The sequence below is a fragment of the Carassius auratus genome, unplaced genomic scaffold (assembly GCF_003368295.1).
Source record: "Carassius auratus strain Wakin unplaced genomic scaffold, ASM336829v1 scaf_tig00010005, whole genome shotgun sequence".
Classification (NCBI taxonomy): domain Eukaryota; kingdom Metazoa; phylum Chordata; class Actinopteri; order Cypriniformes; family Cyprinidae; genus Carassius; species Carassius auratus.
In genome coordinates, this window is record NW_020524098.1 from 147,409 (window position 1) to 169,460 (window position 22,052).

The 22,052-nt window shown below is 36.1% G+C and overlaps 1 protein-coding gene and 1 pseudogene across 2 annotated transcripts; both read right to left on the bottom strand.

Moving 5' to 3' along the window:
• Positions 1-2,413: 2,413 nt before the first annotated feature.
• Positions 2,414-6,191, bottom strand: LOC113072726 (hereditary hemochromatosis protein-like). 2 transcript variants are annotated; one of them, XM_026245690.1, is made up of 7 exons: positions 5,769-6,191; positions 4,566-4,802; positions 3,995-4,270; positions 3,625-3,894; positions 3,285-3,395; positions 3,174-3,206; positions 2,414-3,086 (listed from the first exon to the last, which is right to left on the bottom strand). In XM_026245690.1, the coding sequence occupies exons 1-7, from the start codon at positions 5,824-5,826 to the stop codon at positions 3,037-3,039; spliced, it is 1,035 nt and encodes a 344-aa protein (XP_026101475.1). In that variant the 5' UTR covers positions 5,827-6,191; the 3' UTR covers positions 2,414-3,036. The 2 variants fall into 2 exon arrangements, with proteins under 2 accessions (XP_026101475.1, XP_026101476.1); XM_026245691.1 differs by lacking the exons at positions 2,414-3,086; positions 3,174-3,206; positions 3,285-3,395 and adding an exon at positions 3,469-3,539.
• Positions 6,192-9,629: 3,438 nt separating this feature from the next.
• Positions 9,630-21,684, bottom strand: LOC113072724 (aminopeptidase N-like; annotated as a pseudogene).
• Between the last annotated feature and the right edge of the window lie 368 nt (positions 21,685-22,052).

The window sequence follows — 22,052 nt, forward strand, 5'->3', positions numbered from 1 at the left end:
CTTCAAAAGCATGCTGTATGCTTTTTCAATGTCAAAAAAGATACCTACTACCATGTCTTTATTAACTTGAGCCTTTATTATGTCAGTTTCTAAATTAAAACAGCTAAAACAGCATAATGTACTTCGTTCTGTACGAAATCCATATGATAAGGTGAAATAATCTCTTTTTTCCTTCTAACATATAGTTCTCTACACACGATCATACGTTCCATTAATTTACACAAATTTTGACATTAATGCTATACTGTAGGTCTATAACTTTCAGCATTATGCTTGTTCTTGGCTGGCTTTAAAACGGTAATTACAAGAAGAAGGAAGTCTCCCTGATCTCCACACTTTATTAAAAAGATGCAATACAATTTAGAGAAAAATCTGATACATTTTTGATCATTATATAACATATCTCATCCTTTCTTGGCAAAGGTTTTTTTTTTTTACTCTACCGACAGCTCGCTTTAATTCATTTAATGAGATTTCCACATCAAGATGGAAGGACATTGGAAGGCATTTTCTCAATCCTAATATTTGGATGTTCCATTTATTTGGTTTGGTTTTCTCCACTTATTTTCATTTCCTCTGATATATTATTGCTATGTACTTTAACAAACACCTCTGCTAACATTTCTGCTTTATCAGCATTAGTCACAGTTATTCTTTCCCCGTTATTTAAAACAGGAATCCCAAAATGTCTCTTAAAACCACCCAGCTTTCTTAACATACCCCATACTTCACTGACATTAACCTCCTCCCCTATAGAATTACAATAATTTCTCCAGTAATTCTTTTTAGCATCTTTAATTACCCTCCTCACATTCGCTTGTGCTTTTTTATATAAAATCAAATCAAATCTAAACGTCTTCCCAAACTTTTTAAAAGCCTTATTTCTGGCTTGTATTGCTTTGTTACAAAATTCAGTCCACCATGGTACGGATTTCTTATTTCCCCTTTACTCTTCCCAATAACCTCCTCAGCTGTACTGTACAGTGCTTTACATAATTTATCATTATATTCTTCCTCCATTTCCCTGTTTAACTCTTAAAATTTCCATCTACCTATCTTTTCCTCTAAATCTTCACTAACAGCTACACCTATTTGACAACTAATCAAATAGTGATCACTTTGTATGGTAGAGTCCTCCCAAACATTCTGACACCAATGTAAAATCAATATAAGAACACCTACCCTGAGCCAAGTCAATTCTAGTAGCTCTACAATTAATCATACACACCAGACCTTTCCAATCCATAATTCCTTCTATTATCCTACCATTATAGCCAAGAGTACAGTGCACATTTTTTGATTACCTATTCCCAAGATACTTTCTAACATTTCCATACTAGTCTATTGCAAGGATTATAATTGTGTGTGTGTGTGTGTGTGTGTGACTGAGTTCTTGTAATATTTTTATTACCATTTTCTTAACTATAGCAAATAAACTGATAATGAGAGAAATGTTGAAAGTGTCTGAATAAACTTTGGTTTGACTGTATATTTATTTCTTACAGTGGTATTTTACATTTAATTGCTCGGTTTATGTACCTGGACACTTACAAGCTTGAAAAAAAAAATGTAAACACTGTGTAAATAGCACAAACAAATAAACAGAACGAACATACAAATCAAACACTTTCAGACAGGGCCCACTGGTACAACCTGCACCGGGGCCCCGCTGACCCCAGCTACGGCCCTGGTTGTACCAATGATTCACTCAGCAGTCCATACTACCATCTGTAGTCTTCTGAGGTCAGATATGGTAGCTGAGCTGAACCAGACAGTTATTGAAGTGCAGAAGATGGATTCAATGATGACAGAGTAGAACTATTCCAGCAGCTCCTGTGACAGGTTAAACTTCCTCAGCTGGCGAAGGAAGTACAACCTCTGATGGGCCTTTTTCACAATGGAGTCAATGTGAATGTCCCACTTCAGGTCCTGAGAGATAGTGGTGCTCAGGAACCTGAATGACTCCACTGCAGTCACACTGCTGTTCATGATGGTGAGTGGGGGACAGCAGGGGGGTTTCTCCTAAACTCCTCCATCATCTCCACTGTTTTAAGAGTGTTGAGCTCCAGGTTGTTGAGAGTGCACCAGACAGCCAGCTCTTTAACCTCCTGCCTGTAAGCAAATTCATCACCGTCCTGAATGAGGCCAATGAGTGTAGTGTTGTCTGCAAACTTCAGGAGCTTGACAGAGGGGTCTTTAGAGGAATGATTGTGTTAAAGGCCGAGCTAAAGTCCACAAACAGGATCCTCACGTAAGTCCCTGGTGTGTCTAGATGTTGCAAAACATAATGCAGCCCCATGTTTTCTGCATCATCTACAGACCCTGGCTCAGGTAAACTGAAGAGGATCCAGCAAGGGTCCAGCAATGTCCTTCAGGTATAATGTGACAATATGAGAAACAAATACAGAAATCACTTTTATAAAACCTTTATCTGGCTTTGGGGGCCTGTAGACCAAAACGGATAACCAATAACGGAGTAGCAGAATATATATTAACACATTGAGATTCAAAAGTAGAAAAGTTCCTGACAGAGACGGACTGAGATTTAAACCAGTTCCTGAAAACCATAGCCACTCCACCTCCTTTTCCAACACATCTCCTAGAGCTAAAAAAAAAAAAACAACATTTTAAAGGACAAAGTTCGAGAGAACGAGGAGTAACAATGGGACAGTCTCTGGGTTGACTCTCTAACAAACTTTTGATGTGTAGTAATACTTGGTGATTATAGGTGATGATAGCATCAGCACAAAGCATTAACAACAGCAGAGAAAGCAGATTCGTCACCGTCCTGAATGGATATCTAAAAACTGACGAGATAAACGGCATACCGACAAACACACAGGCACCATCTTGCACATGACACTTGTATGTGTGCAGATCACAATGTGTTTTAAGGACAATTGTTAAAACGGCACATAAAAACTAACAATATTGTTCATGTTGTTACTTCATAATAAAGCCAAGCAACTGTCAAAACTTATTTTTTCATTTTTTGAAGATGTTGATCCATGTAGCATCAAGTCATGAGTCATGAAGTCATGTTTCAATGTGTTCTTTGGGTGCTGAAAAATTTTTTAATGAATGACCTGAATATGCAAAAAGATAGTAAAAACATTTAATCAATAAACTTAACTTTTTATTCATAAAAAAACAGGTTTAAACAATGTACTTACTAGAAGCAGCAGAATAGCCACTTCTGGATGAATCTACAAAATCAAAGAACTTTATTCATAAAAATCAAGTATTTTCTAAATAAAACTAGTAGTCATTTATTTTTGTCCTACCTGCTCTTCTCTTCCTCCATATATATATGACGACTCCAGTGCCAAACACCAACACCAGAGCCAAAACTATCAGCACTGAGAGAATCGCTGATTCAAATTGTTTACTGAAATCTAATTAATAAAAAAAAAAAGACATTTTAAATGTCTTCACATCTTATTACCGCAGCTGCTAATTATTACCAATTACCAACATCAGAGCCTAAACTGTCAGAACTGAATTAATGACCAATTTAAATGGTTTCCTGTGATCAAACTCTGAAAAATCAACTACAGACTGAAAGAGTGACTTAAATGTTTTTGTTTTTACTGTTAGATTGTGTTTTCTGTAAGAGTTCATTACCCAAAGTGACGTCCAGAGTGAGGTGTGTGACAGAGCAGGTGTATTTGTGTTCGTCTGCAGCACTGATCTCCAGACTCTTCCTCATCTGGTACGTCCCGTCAGCATTGGGCAGCAGATCTCCTCCAGTGATCTCATGATCAGATACAGGCTGCCCATCTCTGAACAGGGTCAGGTTGATGTGACGAGGGTAAAATCCTGATGCCAGACAACTCAAACGAGACCTTCCAGAATCTGAGTTTGCTTTCTGAATGAGTCTGACTAGCGGTTTCACTGCAAAAGGAAGGAAGGGCAGAGAAAAATGAGTATTAAGGGAATATTAACTATAAATAAATAAAAATTAAACGGCTATTGATTGTAGATAGCATTATACCTTTTCTGTTTAATTGAGTTTCTCTCGTTTTAAGGTAATTTGTCAGCATTTTTATACAGGCTGGGTAATATAACTCCTCAAGACGTGACTTGGACCGTTCTAGATTCCGTATTTTTTCTGGTCCAGTGTAATTTGAAAATAGCTGATATGTGAATTTGCCATCGAAAAAATGCAGCTCATCAAATGTAGAGCCTTGATAAGCGGTTTTGGTGGTTATTTGTCCAAGGTTATTGTCACTCTGTTCACAAAACATCACCACCTGATAAACTACATGACCTGTTAGGAAATAAAGACAGTGATATTTCAACACATTTGGCCTCAGGAGACCTTTAAAAAGTTTGTTTAGGATTATGAGACTCGTGAGACTCGTAAATAAATAGTTAATTCAGTTTATCTATCGTTTATCTTTCTGTATCTGTTATAAAACCAAACCCTTTTTGACTTAACATAATTTTAATGTATCTTCATGTATTTACATATCTTTCATTCATAAACATCAAAAACAGTCATGCAGTGATATAAACCAATCATGCAATATCTCAGCCATATCATTATAGCCAACTGAACCTACTTTCGTTGACAGGTCTCAGGCGACGTGATCTTTCTGTGAAATGATCAAGCACATTTTCACCTACATCCTTGATGGTACTTGGATCTATGACATCATCTTCGTTTGTAGTATTTCCTCTTGCAACATAGATCTTTGTTTCTGAATCATAATATCCTACAGTGATGTCATCCAACATCAACGAAGCACTAAATGCGTTTTCTCTAATGTAAGTTGCAAGCCCCGTCAAAGTGTGAGAACCTGAAACAGACAAAATATCTGTTAATTAATTCATCAGTGGAAGGTTCTAGTGTCATATGTTAAAACCTGATAGCACAGGAACATCACGGAGACGTCTATTTGACATCTGCATTTACATCTGAAAGATGTGTTTTTTAGAGTGTTTGGTCATCTGAACTATCAATGGAACGTTTACTATAAGATGTCAAATAAACATTAAGAAAATCTCTTTAAGATGTTTATGATTTAGAACGTATGTAAAACTGACATCTTAAAGATGACTATCTGTGGCCCATTTCAAAAAGGAAGTTAAGTGAAAACTCTGAGTATGTTAACCCTGAAATGATGGAAACTCTAGGTTTTCTGTTTCAGAATGGGAGCTTTGTGAAACCCGAGAAAGCAGGGTAAGTCAATCCCGTTTCTGAAAGAGAGTTAACTTATACTCAGAGTCAGTTACCATGGTAACTTACTCTATGAAGCTAACCTGGTCAGGAGCAGGTTTTCTTCGATAAACCCAGAGTTTCTATATATACAAAATAACAATTGATTTTCTATATAAGAAAATTATATAAGACACTTAGTCTTATAATTGTAATAAATATAATAATTTACAATCTGTTATTATTGCATCCTGTTAATGTATAATAATACTGAGGTGCAAATGTATCTGCCAGTATAAAGTATAACTAACATCTAATTATTATTTACACTTGTTTCCTTTTGCAAAGAACTGCTACTTTTACATGGTAAATAGAATATATCACGATTTTCACTATACATTTTTACTATTAGTGCTACTTGCACTTAGCCTACTGTAAATAGGAAAGCTAAGAAAGTATGTTAATAATTCCACTTAGTGTAAATAGCTACTGCAGTATTTTTCTTACTCTATTACATTATAACTAATGTTTCAAGGCAACTGCGCAATGCTATAACATGAATTCCATGTGAATAACGTGTTTCTTTATCAAGTAGGCGAAATCATACCTGCTGAAACAGAGACCAAGAGCAAAAGGAAAAGCACAAAGGCACAGGCTGTGTTCATTTTGCTTTTGATGAAAACATCTAGGATAATCTTATCCTAGAACATACATATGTTGTTTTTTATAATCGCAGAGAATTTTGAAAATTCAAGTTTTGAGAATCATCTGGTGAAATATGCAATGAACCGTTCCAGCTGGGACACTTCATGTTATGTAAACTTGCGGTGTGGTATTGCTGCTGCGTGATCCGTCACCGTGTCCATTAAATCCAAGAGATCGAATCTTGTCGAATCGTCATTTTAGGTTTAAGAAGTTTCTCCTGAGCGTCATCGGGGCTACTTCGGCGAAACACGCAGGACACTTTTACTGTCTATGGTTGTACCCAGAGCCGATGAAAAAACAGAGTTGCGACACTCCCATAGACCGCCATAGGAACTTTGGATTGGAATGCGGAAGTAACGCGTGTCGTGGATCAGCCAATAGTTCCAAACACTGATAGTTGCAGCGCTGAACTCCACACATTTTCATTGTTTCTGAAGTACGCTCGCTGGTAAATTGATGAAATTACTGTATTTTCGACATTTGAACGCATTTGCCGACCTCTCATGAATCTATATAATAGTTGTATTTTATGTAGCCAGCTTTATTAATGTTTATTGGAGCCTGAGGTAGGTAGACTCTTAATCGCTGCTTATGTAACAAACACTTAACTAATATTAGCAACCATAATCTGATGATTATAATTTTTCTTCAAGTTTGTTGGCATACAACGTTTATCGTCGGTTATTAGATTTGTTGTTAAAGTGATTAACACTTGTTCGCGACCGTATTAGTACACCTGATTACAATTAACTTTAGCTAGTTTAACTAGAATTTGTTTTTTTTTACTAGCTCAACTACATAACATAGCTAACTTGTATCTTGCAAGGTTGTTATTTGGTTAATTTAGTCATTAAAGCTACACAGATCGTTTGTTAGACAGTGCATTGTGATGATAGGATATGTAGCATAAATGTGGATGATCCCAGCAAATAAAAAGTATAATTGCAAAAAGAAAGATTATTAATCTATTTTTAAATTGAAGAGGCTGACATGTGAAACCATTTGAGACTGACTTTTGACCAAAAAACTGAAGTCATGATTTTAAGTTGTTATTTAGAATACAGTGAAGAATTTCAGCTGCATAACTCATGTTCATGGCTCTAAAAATTTTTGTGAAAGAAGCACATTACACTGCTGCTCTGGTAACACATTGAACTTTAATCTAACAGTCCCATTTGTGTAATGGAATGTATACACATGAAAGCAGAATACATCTTTGTAAATATAAATTCAAGTAACTATTGCATTACTTACAGCTTCCTTGTTGGAAGTCAAGCAAGTCTCTTTGAAGACCGCACATTCAAGGAAAGTGTATCTACCCTCTCACAGGATGTAATGTTTAATTAAATGTTTTGTTGAATGCAATTGGTTGCCTTGTATATTTTTCACTGTTGACATTTTTTCTTGACTTAAACTGAGCAGCTTCTGGCATTCATTGATATTCACTTGTTGTGCATGTGAAATATGCTTCATCTTTGTCAAATCCATGATCACTGGAGTATATTACATCAAATCCACTCCACTGCAAAGGAATGTCCAATATTTTCTTAATAAAAACTCCACATAAATCCAAAATATTTTTGTATATATACAATGAAAAAATAAATTTAACATAGTTTTCTTTTCACCTTTATAGAAATCACAAGAGTAATCCATTTCTAATTTAAAGCGTTCCAGCACGTTTAACTGGATTTATTTAACTTTTTGAGGGATTGCATCCATTACAGCTGCATATTCCTTAGGTTTAACTGGTATTTTACATTTATTCAAAAATTCTTTATATGTTCATAGAACTCCATCATTGTTCATGAGCTGGCTAACTGCTGTTATATTGTTTTCAAACCAGTAATCAAAACATAAAGATTTATTTTTGTACAAGATGTCTTTGTTGTTCCAAATTTAGTACCTCCTTGGTGAGAAATTATGTTTGTAGGCCAGAGTCCATGCCATAAGAGCTTGTTTATGAATTTTTGCCAGCTTCATCTGTATTTTTGTAATTGAATAATTGCACTTCAACAATAACTCTAGGTCACCCAATTGCTTGAACAAATAGTTGGGAAAGGAGTTCCAAATACTGTCTTTATTTTTTAAATTTTGAATAAGCCTATTTATTTTAAATACATTGTTTAACGTATCATAACTCAACACCTCTAGACCACCATGATCTTTGGAGTTGCATAAAATGTATTTTCTCAGGTAATGAGGTCTTGTTTTTCCAGATAAAATCAATAAGCATTTTATCCAATTGCTTGGTAACTTTAGGAAGAATATCCAATGATAAGGATGTATAGATCTGGAAATACCTTCAGCTTTTGACAGAAGTACCTGCCCCTGAATTGACAAATCACTAAACCTCTTACTAGAATTAGTAATAATTGGATTGAAATTTAAATCACTACGCAAATATTCATCTTTACATATAACAAATCCCAGACATGTTACTTGGTTTTTAATTGGAATATTATGGAAATAATAATAATAATAGTAATAATAATAATAATAAAACATTTGTTGAGAGGAAACAGAACTGATTTATTCATATTCATTCTTAACCCTGATACTTCTGAAAATTATTTTATAGAGATAACTGCTTTAATGATTTCATGCAAATCTTTTACAAATAATGTAGTGTCTTCGGGAAAACTGACACAACTTAAAAGTTCTCCCTAATGAAGCAATTCCTTGAAAATCACTTTTTTTATGTGAAGGGCCATTATTTGACTTGTGAAAATCAATAAAAATAAAACTATCATCTAAAATTAATTCATTGTAGTCTACAATATTTAAAAACAATCTTATATGTTATTCTAATGTGTCAACATTCGCCATGGAAATGTATTCCTAATTTGTTTCAATATTTGTAAAAAAAAAAAAAAAAAGTTTAATTATCTATTATTGGTGGCTTATGAATTCACAAGAGTGAAATGAGTTTGATCAATGTTAACATGTATGTGGCGAGGGGGGCGTGGTTTAGCGGAATCCGCAACGGGAGAGAGACGGAGGGAGCAGAGCGAGGCGTAAGTAGGTCAAATGCAATTAACGAACACGTGTGTTTGATTGCAGTAATTGGCGTGGAGAGACCGGATATAAGCCGAGTCACCGCAGAGAGAAGGAGAGAGAGACACGCTGGGACCTCGTTCTGCACTAGGGAAAGCTACAACAGTGCTTTGAAGTTATTGAAGTTATTGACCGTGTTTAAGCAATCGTTTGCTGTCTACGCCCAGAGGGCATCGTGTTTTATTTTGTTTTGTTGAATAAACGAGTGTCCCAGCAACAAGCCGACCCCTGCCTTCTTCCTTCCTATTGAGACTGTGTTGAACCTTGTTACAATGTAATATTACCATTCTACCTAAATTATCAATTTCATGGCTTAGGACCTGACTTCTGAAGTTTCCTTTTAAAATAGCGACCCCTGCAGATTTAGTGGTGCAATGTGAAATGTAATTTCCCCACTGACTTCTCCAAAATTTTTCATCAGTTTTTCACAGGCATAAGTTTCTTGCACAAAATAATAATAATAATAAAGTAGGAGTTTTTCTAGTTCCGTATCTCTTATCTTATTGAAAATGATCTCCATCTAGTATATAAGTAACAAGTTATACTTTGTTTACCGACTGTTGCTCTCGATTTCGAAAGAAAAGGATAATTTTCTTCTCTGAATCAGCATGCATTGTTTTCAGCGTTCCGTTCATTTTAAGCGTAGCCACAATTTGCATATGCTCTGTAACTGTCATTATTCTACTGTACAAAATATTAACACAGCAACGATAGACAATACTTTTATTTTACAATTCTGTAACTTTCTACAGAGACTACAGCGAATATAACGTCCTATGTTTAAGCAAAAAATTTTATTGTAGTATGCATTCAAAAGTATACAGAATGATGTCAACAACAATGTCAGATTCTTCATCGTAATTTTTTAAACTTTAAGTTTATTTTCATATGATACAACAGAAGAGTAGAGTGCCATATGACCATGTTGTGGTTCCTTCAGAGTATGTATATGATTACAGAACAAATCAAAATGTAACAATCAAAATTAACATCATAACAATTTAAATATTTGTAAAGTTTTTTTTCTTTATATACACTGCCCACCTGGTAATGCAATGCAAAAATGTTTCTCTTTATCATTACACATATACACAAAGGTTTTGTCTTTGTGGATTTTAAACAGATTCAGCCATCAGCCAGTCTGAGATTTCTCTCTGGTTTTCGGCCACCCATTTTATATTGGCTTTTGTCTTCTCGATGGCCTGCTCCAGAGCTGCAGTCCCTGATCCAAAGCCGATCTCTGAATTGTCTCTCTTAAACTGCAGAAGCTTTGCACGTTGAAAGATATGAGAGGGGAAAAAAACAAAACTAATTAGACAAGTAGGCTAACCTGTTCAACCTGTTTCAAGCATCTTCACATGAGTTTCAGTTTGCAAAATGTTATAGCATTAATTGTGTAGCTATAGAAAATACACACCTGCTCAAGTTCTGATTCAGTTGAAAATGTTTTGGTTATGCCACTTATAAGGCTGGCAAAGTTAAAAGACCCCACACCGTACCTAGGGACACAAATTCATTCTGTTCATCACATAGCTGCATTTATTTCAATTCATTAAAATGTTGCAGTTATCTTATATATGAGGATTTGTGTTGTTCATAAAGCTCACTCTGTGAACATATACACCCAGTTCTTCCTGACAAAATCCCAAGCCAATGTCCGGCCATCCGGGTTGCTGGATATATACACAATGACAGAGGAAGCGTCCTGTTTACGTATCATCGATGCGTCAAGCGTGTATCCAAGGTACCTATATTTATGACAATTCAAATGAAAATATCTCATGTTATTCCTTTGAAAAGTTGCTATTTGTTCCCAAAGAACAATATATTTCAAACCTTTCTAAAAGTGTGGTATCTTTTGCACAAGCCAGGGCTGACATGAGTTTATCAGCTTCTATTCCGATGGTGGCGTTCTTAAACATCAGCCAGCCAAAGTCCCACTCGTCAGTGCCACCTGAGGCAATAGCACTGCAGTACACTGCAGACCTTAAATTGGGGTGAATTCTGGAAAAAAAGAGATCTGAATTAGTTATATGTAATAATGTGGACTGATTTTTTTCCCTGCAGTATATAACATTGGATTGCTTGGCTAGAAGACCAAATACTGAGTGCTCTAATAAACTCACGGGTTGTGGTTTGCTTGGTCCATCCACTGTTTGTACCAGCCTTTAGTGAGATTTTTACACTCATCTACACCAGTGCTGCAGGCAAATCTAATGGCATTAACTTGATTGTACCTACACAAGGAAAAAAAATATGAATACATGCCAATTATTTAATTGGAATAGTTAATTGGAACAAAATTTTGAATGAGATTTCATTATTGATTACAAAAATAGTTATGGATCACTTACTGGTCTGTATGGCCAGTGGGCACATGCGACCAATTTTCGGTAATAGTCTTAAAATGTTCAAAAAGGGGGGTCACCTGCTTCCTGGTGTAGTTCTACAACAATGACAAAAACTGCTAAATTCATATTACTACTACTCTGAAATCAGCATATACTTTATATATTCAAATAAAAATAAAGTTATGAGTTTCAAATGCTAATATATAAGAATTATTAGAGCAGACCTGTAAGAGTTCATAGACATCAGTTTGTGTAAACATGAGGTAAAAATAATCCAGGTTGTTGAGCGCAGACTGCCATGGCATGTATTCTCGTTCTTCAGATAAGTACTTTGTAGTATTTAGGGCTAGAGTGACAGGAATTATCTTTGCCCTTGAAAAAGAGTTATAATAAAGTATGCAACTGATTTAATTCAAATGTGCTTGTACAAATAAATTAAAGTATATATCTAAATAAATTGTACCCCAATTCTCTTTATGTTTTTTTTTTTTTTACCTTGCAAGATTAAATGCATCATCCACTATCTGAGCTCTGTTGATGACTGGAATGACCTTTAATAAAATGAACAAAAAAAAGTGATAATTGTAGTGTAATTTTTATTCTATACTGGGTCTTTGATTTCAATCACATGTCTGTGTCTTTACCTTATGGTTCTCTGTCAGTTGATTCAGAAGACGCTCCCAGTTCTCAGTGTCATAGTTCACTCTGTAATATCCAGTGATGTTCAGATTCACCAGCACCCATTCATTTCCAGTTGCCTTCATATCAGAGTGATAAACTGCATATGAAAAGACAATCATGTTAACCTATTTATTATTTAAAAATTATGAGCTTGTCCCAGTCATACGTACAAATAACAGCGTAAAACTTATTTTGTGTTCCTACCAGTTTTTTCTGTGAGCCAAAAGCGTGACTGTTCCACCTCTGCCTTCATCCAGTTGATGGGTACAATCCATTCATAACTTTAAAATAAAATAAAAATAGACATAACACACACACACACACACACACACAAAACAGATCTAAAAACAACAAAGCCTGTTCAGGTAGCTTAGGCATGTATTTAGACCTACTTGAATGGAGACTGCCTCTGTAATGAAGACTCAGGATCCAGAAGGAAGTGCATCTGAGAGACCTGGCCTGTCGTAGTGTTGATCAAGACCACCGGGAAGCCCATCTGAAGAACCCAGCGGTCCATGATTTTTTTGACACTTAATGGAAGAACTGTTCCAGTCTCATCAACAGCCTAGATGTGGTAAATGAGAGTGATTATTCAGCCACTAGATGGAAGTACTGGCAAACTTTTAGTTAGTTGGGATTTAGTCATTTGTGGTAGGCCTAAATTTTAATCTAATAATTTACCTGTTTATAATTAGTATGAGATTACAGGATTTTATTTCTGATGCAACTCACAGTTTGAAGGTGGTTCCACAGATCCTCACCGACTGTATTTTGATAGGCGAACATGGTGAGATATGTCTTTTAGAGAGAAAAATATCAGCAGATTCAAAACAAAACATATATATGTGTGTGTGTGTGTGTGTGTGTGTGTGTGTGTAAAGTAACTGTGTTGTAATTTGCTTACATTTAGTCCTTGCACGAACACAGACTCAGTAAGGAAGTCTGACAGCATTCTCAACACCGACGCCCCCTGCAGGTTAGAGAAAAGAGTTTGATACTAGTAATAATCAATGGATTTTAAAGTGAAGGTTATCGAACGTACAGCACCTTGCTGTAGGAGATTGTATCAAACTGCTCGGTGATCTGCTCTGGTTTTATAATATCTTCCTCCTTCGAAGACAGAGGATGGGAGGAGGCCAGAGCATCCACAGCAAAAGCACGGTGTACGTCTTTAAGGATGATCAAGTCTTTCTGTGAGAGCGATAATTGAGAAAGACAATAATAACTAGAATTAAAAGTTAGTGAACTAACTTTGATGTTGGCTTGGCCATCTTGGCCACGGAGCAAAAGAGCCAAAGTACTTGTGTGCCCAACATTGAGTTGCCCCGCTGCAAAATTAATACACATAATAATGCCATAAAAAAATACACCTGCAACAGTCTTTTTCCATGCTCCCTTGCTGTTTTCTTTTTTTAATAAAAAGCCTGGGCTATGATAACAGCTATGACAGGGTTGTCTAGCTGGATGTGAAATAAGTCATGCCTATTTTTCTCGTGTATGTATTTCACAGTCCTGCCACCGTTGCGTTGTGGGCAACGACACACAAGATTACTGAAACAATGCATTTTAAATCAAGGAGATCATAAGGGGTCCAAGCACAATGGTTTGAATAGATGATGCAGTTACACACTGTTTAAAATTGTTTAATTTGTACTGTATGTTCATTCTATTTATTTATTTGTGCTATTTACATAATGTTTACTTTTTTTAAGTTTGTTTTTGTTAATGTAAAATAGCACTGCATAGTCTTCACTGTAAGATAAAATACACAATCAAACCAAAATGTATTCAGACACCTTCAACATTTCTCACATAATCACAGTTTATTTGCTGTAGTTTAGAAACTGGTAATAATATATGACAATAACTCAGAACAAATTCATCTTGATAATTTCGGATAACTTTGATAAAAAGATATGTAATGGAATCAACCAAAACTTCAGACTGTCAGTATGACAATATTTACACAACTATCAATACTTTGTTGAACAGTTACCAAGCAAGAAATGCTTAATTTGGTTCAGTCTGTGGTGTGAAAAGGTTGCATTAACAATTAAAGAAAGAAACACTTAAGCAAAACATGGGCAGGTCCTTAATTATTATTTTTTTAAATCAATTTCACTGGTAGCCTACTGTATGAAGAATTAGTGGGTATAATATTTCACAGATCACTATTTTGCCATACTCACTTACATAAATGAACTAGTGGCCTGCACCCACTAGTAAAACAATTCTATCTTATTTTTGGATTGACTTTGGATAAATTCTTGTACTACAAGGTAATTCAGTCAAGAGCAGTGAGTGATTTACTTTCATTTTCATACATTAAAGACACTGACAGCAGAGCTAGTAAATTAGGCGCGGTCCCTTTAAGAGACAAACGCATCCATTATGATGATACACATCCGATTTTTTTTTTGCAAATCTTTACTTTCACTTAAGACATAACCACATACTTATTCGAACACACTTTCCAACACGGGTATTTCGACATATTTTGTATGTATTTGTTGTCGGTACAAAAGCAAGAAGACTTTGAGACGCGTCTCTGCTTGCTCCCTGAACAACACCGCGCTGCTGAATTGAGCTCTTTTGCTTTTCGCTCTTTTTTCTGTTTATTTAAACTGCGATTTGAATTTGTTCGTTCAGGTCCAGGAGGAAGTGAACGTCCTGAACGACAGCTCTGTTCAGTGTTGCTGTCCCTGTCCGCGATACGCGCGGCTCTCTCTCGTGCACACGCGCCATCAGCTGCTCAGTTCAGTTTCCCGCAGCGCGGGGCTGAAGCCAACTTGATGTGTTGAATGCTCGGAGCACGTTATAAAACGTATTCTTAAAATACACATTTCTGTTTTAATAAATGGTCATATTAAATCATAGCATAACACATAAGTAGGTACAAAAATAATCAGTGATGCATGCGACCCTTTTGGTCTCAGTGTAGCTCCCTGCTTTACCATGTTATGCAACGCTGAGCAATTGCTGCGACGTTAAGCCTGACAGAGAAATCTCACAAGCACATATAAACACTCATTTTCATATGTGTAATATATTCTTCTAATTGTTTTGTGCCGTTTCGCTGCAGTGTTTTAATGTGAAAGGCTGTAAATGTGTACTTCAAGTGTTCAGACAAATACATCGCGAGCTCATCTGTGACGTTCAGCATGATGATTCATGCTGAATGTCATTGCAACTGTAGGGGCGCAATTTTTCTCAGACAATGTAAGTCTATGGGTAATGAATTTTGACATTTAAAAATTAATAAAAAAAAACTTTAAGTCTGATCACTCTGAAAAGATATAGCACACACCACCGCTCTATCCCGCAGGTGTCTGCCGAGTTTGGGGCTTGTGGCTTTAAAGCCCTAGGAGGAGTAGCGTACAGAATTTCTGTCAGAAAAATAATAATAAGAACTAGAATTAAAAGTTAGTGAACTAACTTTGATGTTGGCTTGGCCATCTTGGCCATGGAGCAAAAGAGCCAAAGTACTTGTGTGCCCAACATTGAGTTGCCCCGCTGCAAAATTAATACACATAATAATGCCATAAAAAAATACACCTGCAACAGTCTTTTTCCATGCTCCCTTGCTGTTTTCTTTTTTTAATAAAAAGCCTGGGCTATGATAACAGCTATGACAGGGTTGTCTAGCTGGATGTGAAATAAGTCATGCCTATTTTTCTTGTGTATGTATTTCACAGTCCTGCCACCGTCGCGTTGTGGGCAACGACACACAAGATTACTGAAACAATGCATTTTAAATCAAGGAGATCATAAGGGGTCCAAGCACAATGGTTTGTATAGATGATGCAGTTACACACTGTTTAAAATTGTTTAATTTGTACTGTATGTTCATTCTATTTATTTATTTGTGCTATTTACATAATGTTTACATTTTTTTAAGTTTGTTTTTGTTAATGTAAAATAGCACTGCATAGTCTTCACTGTAAGATAAAATACACAATCAAACCAAAATGTATTCAGACACCTTCAACATTTCTCACATAATCACAGTTTATTTGCTGTAGTTTAGAAACTGGTAATAATATATGACAATAACTCAGAACAAATTCATCTTGATAATTTCGGATAACTTTGATAAAAAGATATGTAATGGAATCAACCAAAACTTCAGACTGTCAGTATGACAATATTTACACAACTATCAATACTTTGTTGAACAGTTACCAAGCAAGAAATGCTTAATTTGGTTCAGTCTGTGGTGTGAAAAGGTTGCATTAACAATTAAAGAAAGAAACACTTAAGCAAAACATGGGCAGGTCCTTAATTATTATTTTTTTAAATCAATTTCACTGGTAGCCTACTGTATGAAGAATTAGTGGGTATAATATTTCACAGATCACTATTTTGCCATACTCACTTACATAAATGAACTAGTGGCCTGCACCCACTAGTAAAACAATTCTATCTGATTTTTGGATTGACTTTGGATAAATTCTTGTACTACAAGGTAATTCAGTCAAGAGCATTGAGTGATTTACTTTCATTTTCATACATTAAAGACTCTGACAGCAGAGCTAGTAAATTAGGCGCGGTCCCTTTAAGAGACAAACGCATCCATTATGATGATACACATCCGATTTTTTTTTTTGCAAATCTTAACTTTCACTTAAGACATAACCACATACTTATTCGAACACACTTTCCAACACGGGTATTTCGACATATTTTGTATGTATTTGTTGTCGGTACAAAAGCAAGAAGACTTTGAGACGCGTCTCTGCTTGCTCCCTGAACAACACCGCGCTGCTGAATTGAGCTCTTTCGCTTTTCGCTCTTTTTTCTGTTTATTTAAACTGCGATTTGAATTTGTTCGTTCAGGTCCAGGAGGAAGTGAACGTCCTGAACGACAGCTCTGTTCAGTGTTGCTGTCCCTGTCCGCGATACGCACGGCTCTCTCTCGTGCACACGCGCCATCAGCTGCTCAGTTCAGTTTCCCGCAGCGCTGGGCTGAAGCCAACTTGATGTGTTGAATGCTCGGAGCACGTTATAAAACGTATTCTTAAAATACACATTTCTGTTTAATAAATGGTCATATTAAATCATAGCATAACACATAAGTAGGTACAAAAATAATCAGTGATGCATGCGACCCTTTTGGTCTCAGTGTAGCTCCCTGCTTTACCATGTTATGCAACGCTGAGCAATTGCTGCGACGTTAAGCCTGACAGAGAAATCTCACAAGCACATATAAACACTCATTTTCAAATGTGTAATATATTCTTCTAATTGTTTTGTGCCGTTTCGCTGCAGTGTTTTAATGTGAAAGGCTGTAAATGTGTACTTCAAGTGTTCAGAGAAATACATCGCAAGCTCACTGTGACGTTCAGCCTGATGATTCAGTTAGAAACCAGCTAAGACAAGCGTGACAGTGGCCAAAACTACTTTAAAACCATATAATATATTATTCTAATTGTTTTGTGCCGTTTCGCTGCAGTGTTTTAATGTGAAAGGCTGTAAATTCTCTGTGGACTTCAAGTGTTCAGAGAAATACATCGCCAGCTCGCGAGCAGTTGGCTGCCGCGAATATATAATGTTATTACTTTTAACAGTTCAGAAACATCTGAATTTAGCTCTTGGTGTGTTCTAACGTGTGGATTGCGTGCAATCGCGTTTTTAAAAGGTCTTAAATAAGAATGAATTCGCTAGTTGTCGGCTCCGTGTAGACAGCCTGGGCTGAGCAGCAGTATTTTTAACCAGTTTAAAAGTGAAACGAAACCCGACTCCGCCCCTAAATCTCATTGCAACTGTAGGGGCGCAATTTTTTTTTTTTTTTTTTACATTTAAAAATTAATAAAAAAAAAACTTTAAGTCTGATCACTCTGAAAAGATATAGCACACACCACCCCTCTATCCCGCAGGTGTCTGCCGAGTTTGGGGCTTGTGGCTTTAAAGCCCTAGGAGGAGTAGCGTTCAGAATTTTTTTCTCAGAAGAATAATAATAATAAAAAAAATAAAAATAAGTTTAAATAGCATAACAGTATGTTGGCTTGTTGCCAAGCCAACATAAAAAGAAGAAGTTTAAATAGCATAACAGTATGTTGGCTACAAGCCAACATAATAATTACGATAGAGTGCAAATAAATGTTTTTTTTTCTCTCTAAATCTTTTCGTATGTATACAATGTTGATTTCTTATAATTTGTTTTTTTTTTTCTAGATTTTTTTTCTTCCAAATCCTAGGTGACGTAAGCGACGCGGGAATTTTATTTATTATGTTGGCTTGGCAACAAGCCAACATACTGTTATGCTATTTAAACTTCTTCTTTTTTTTCTTATTATTATTTTTCTGACAGAAATTCTGTACGCTACTCCTCCTAGGGCTTTAAAGCCACAAGCCCCAAACTCGGCAGACACCTGCGGGATAGAGCGGTGGTGTGTGCTATATCTTTTCAGACTGATCAGACTTAAAGTTTTTTTTTATTAATTTTTAAATGTCAAAATTCATTACCCATAGACTTACATTGTCTGAGAAAAATTGCGCCCCTACAGTTGCAATGACATTTAGGGGCGGAGTCGGGTTTCGTTTCACTTTTAAACTGGTTAAAAATACTGCTGCTCAGCCCAGGCTGTCTACACGGAGCCGAGAACTAGCGAATTCATTCTTATTTAAGACCTTTTAAAAACGCGATTACACGCAATCCACACGTTAGAACACACCAAGAGCTAAATTCAGATGTTTCTGAACTGTTTAAAGTAATAACATTATATATTCGCGGCAGCCAACTGCTCGCGAGCTGGCGATGTATTTCTCTGAACACTTGAAGTCCACAGAGAATTTACAGCCTTTCGCATTAAAACACTGCAGCGAAACGGCACAAAACAATTAGAATAATATATTATATGGTTTTAAAGTAGTTTTGGCCACTGTCACGCTGGTCTTAGCTGGTTTCTAACTGAATCATCATGCTGAACGTCACAGATGAGCTCGCGATGTATTTATCTGAACACTTGAAGTACACATTTACAGGCTTTCACATTAAAACACTGCAGCGAAACGGCACAAAACAATTAGAAGAATATATTACACATATGAAAATGAGTGTTTATATGTGCTTGTGAGATTTCTCTGTCAGGCTTAACGTCGCAGCAATTGCTCAGCGTTGCATAACATGGTAAAGCAGGGAGCTACACTGAGACCAAAAGGGTCGCATGCATCACTGATTATTTTTGTACCTACTTATGTGTTATGCTATGATTTAATATGACCATTTATTAAAACAGAAATGTGTATTTTAAGAATACGTTTTATAACGTGCTCCGAGCATTCAACACATCAAGTTGGCTTCAGCCCCGCGCTGCGGGAAACTGAACTGAGCAGCTGATGGCGCGTGTGCACGAGAGAGAGCCGCGCGTATCGCGGACAGGGACAGCAACACTGAACAGAGCTGTCGTTCAGGACGTTCACTTCCTCCTGGACCTGAACGAACAAATTCAAATTGCAGTTTAAATAAACAGAAAAAAGAGCGAAAAGCAAAAGAGCTCAATTCAGCAGCGCGGTGTTGTTCAGGGAGCAAGCAGAGACGCGTCTCAAAGTCTTCTTGCTTTTGTACCGACAACAAATACATACAAAATATGTCGAAATACCCGTGTTGGAAACTGTGTTCGAATAAGTATGTGGTTATGTCTTAAGTGAAAGTAAAGATTTGCAAAAAACAAATCGGATGTGTATCATCATAATGGATGCGTTTGTCTCTTAAAGGGACCGCGCCTAATTTACTAGCTCTGCTGTCAGAGTCTTTAATGTATGAAAATGAAAGTAAATCACTTACTGCTCTTGACTGAATTACCTTGTAGTACAAGAATTTATCCAAAGTCAATCCAAAAATAAGATAGAATTGTTTTACTAGTGGGTGCAGGCCACTAGTTCATTTATGTAAGTGAGTATGGCAAAATAGTGATCTGTGAAATATTATACCCACTAATTCTTCATACAGTAGGCTACCAGTGAAATTGATTTAAAAAAATAATAATTAAGGACCTGCCCATGTTTTGCTTAAGTGTTTCTTTCTTTAATTGTTAATGCAACCTTTTCACACCACAGACTGAACCAAATTAAGCATTTCTTGCTTGGTAACTGTTCAACAAAGTATTGATAGTTGTGTAAATATTGTCATACTGACAGTCTGAAGTTTTGGTTGATTCCATTACATATCTTTTTATCAAAGTTATCCGAAATTATCAAGATGAATTTGTTCTGAGTTATTGTCATATATTATTACCAGTTTCTAAACTACAGCAAATAAACTGTGATTATGTGAGAAATGTTGAAGGTGTCTGAATACATTTTGGTTTGATTGTGTATTTTATCTTACAGTGAAGACTATGCAGTGCTATTTTACATTAACAAAAACAAACTTAAAAAAAGTAAACATTATGTAAATAGCACAAATAAATAAATAGAATGAACATACAGTACAAATTAAACAATTTTAAACAGTGTGTAACTGCATCATCTATACAAACCATTGTGCTTGGACCCCTTATGATCTCCTTGATTTAAAATGCATTGTTTCAGTAATCTTGTGTGTCGTTGCCCACAACGCAACGGTGGCAGGACTGTGAAATACATACACGAGAAAAATAGGCATGACTTATTTCACATCCAGCTAGACAACCCTGTCATAGCTGTTATCATAGCCCAGGCTTTTTATTAAAAAAAGAAAACAGCAAGGGAGCATGGAAAAAGACTGTTGCAGGTGTATTTTTTATGGCATTATTATGTGTATTAATTTTGCAGCGGGGCAACTCAATGTTAGGCACACAAGTACTTTGGCTCTTTTGCTCCATGGCCAAGATGGCCAAGCCAACATCAAAGTTAGTTCACTAACTTTTAATTCTAGTTTATTCTGTTAGTGTGGAGACAAGTCACAGAAACCAAGATGTTTGGGCGAAGGTAGTAGTATACGTGTTTACTTCAAATATTTAGCGACTAAGCGCCTGTTTTGTCATATGAACATGAAATTTGTTTTTATGGAATAACACAAAGTACATTTTAAAAGATGTAAATTAAAGTTCATGCCTGGTAAATGTTGTTTTAGTTGACCAACCATTGGAAGGTGCAGTAAAGCCATTAAAAGTTCATTAGTTTGTGAACACTCACCACTTCCCAGGACGATTCAGCAAAGTCTGCACCAAGATATGATACATAAGACGCGAAACCTTCATTTAACCAAACTTCATTCCACCACTTTAGAGTCACAAGGTTGCCAAACCACTGACCAAGAACACAAACAAACAAGTCATAATATGATTATTTTACACATTTTATAGTTATTTAAAACCATTAACGTTATATATCATATTTTTTATAAATGAGAGTACCATGTGTGCCAGTTTCATGGGCTAATAATGGTGGCCGTTCTCTCTTTGTTTGCATTGGAGGAGATGACTGGATCATATAGAAGGTTTGTCTCCCTGTACGTCACCAGACCCCAATTCTCCATCGCCCCAAAGTAAAAATCAGGCAGGGCAATCTGGTCTTCAAGGTCGAGAATTAAAAATGCTTGCTTATTATTTTTTTACCCCAGGCAATAATCTCCAAGAGATGATTTGGATGTGTAAACATACCTGATTTGAAAGTGGATATGGTACACTGTAATAGTTTTCAAAAAAACTTGAGGATTGGCCCAGTTATACTCAAGGCATAATCACCATGGGCCGTCTTCGATGGCTTTCTTACGGGCCCATATTCGTATCTGTTCAGAGCAAACATCATTTAGTCATATGCAACATGAGTAAATATGCTGTGAGGCACACTTTGTGGTCAATAAATGTGAGATTTTTATCTTTTAAAACAGCCGTACAGCTCATGAAAGACGAATAATGGTCGTACCAAGGTGTCATTTGCTGATGTAACATTTGTATAGTCACTGACAACCAGTGCCAATAGATAGGAGGACATGTTCTTTGTGGGTTCAAATGTTGTCACCGTAACAGGTTGTCCATCAACAACAGTGTCAGCTTTCTCTGAATAATTAAAACAAGCAGAAAATTAGATTATATTTTATTTATCTATCTATCTAGAGTATATATCTGATGACTTCCAACTTCTCTTTAGAAAGCTTTGTCTGATTTTGTTTT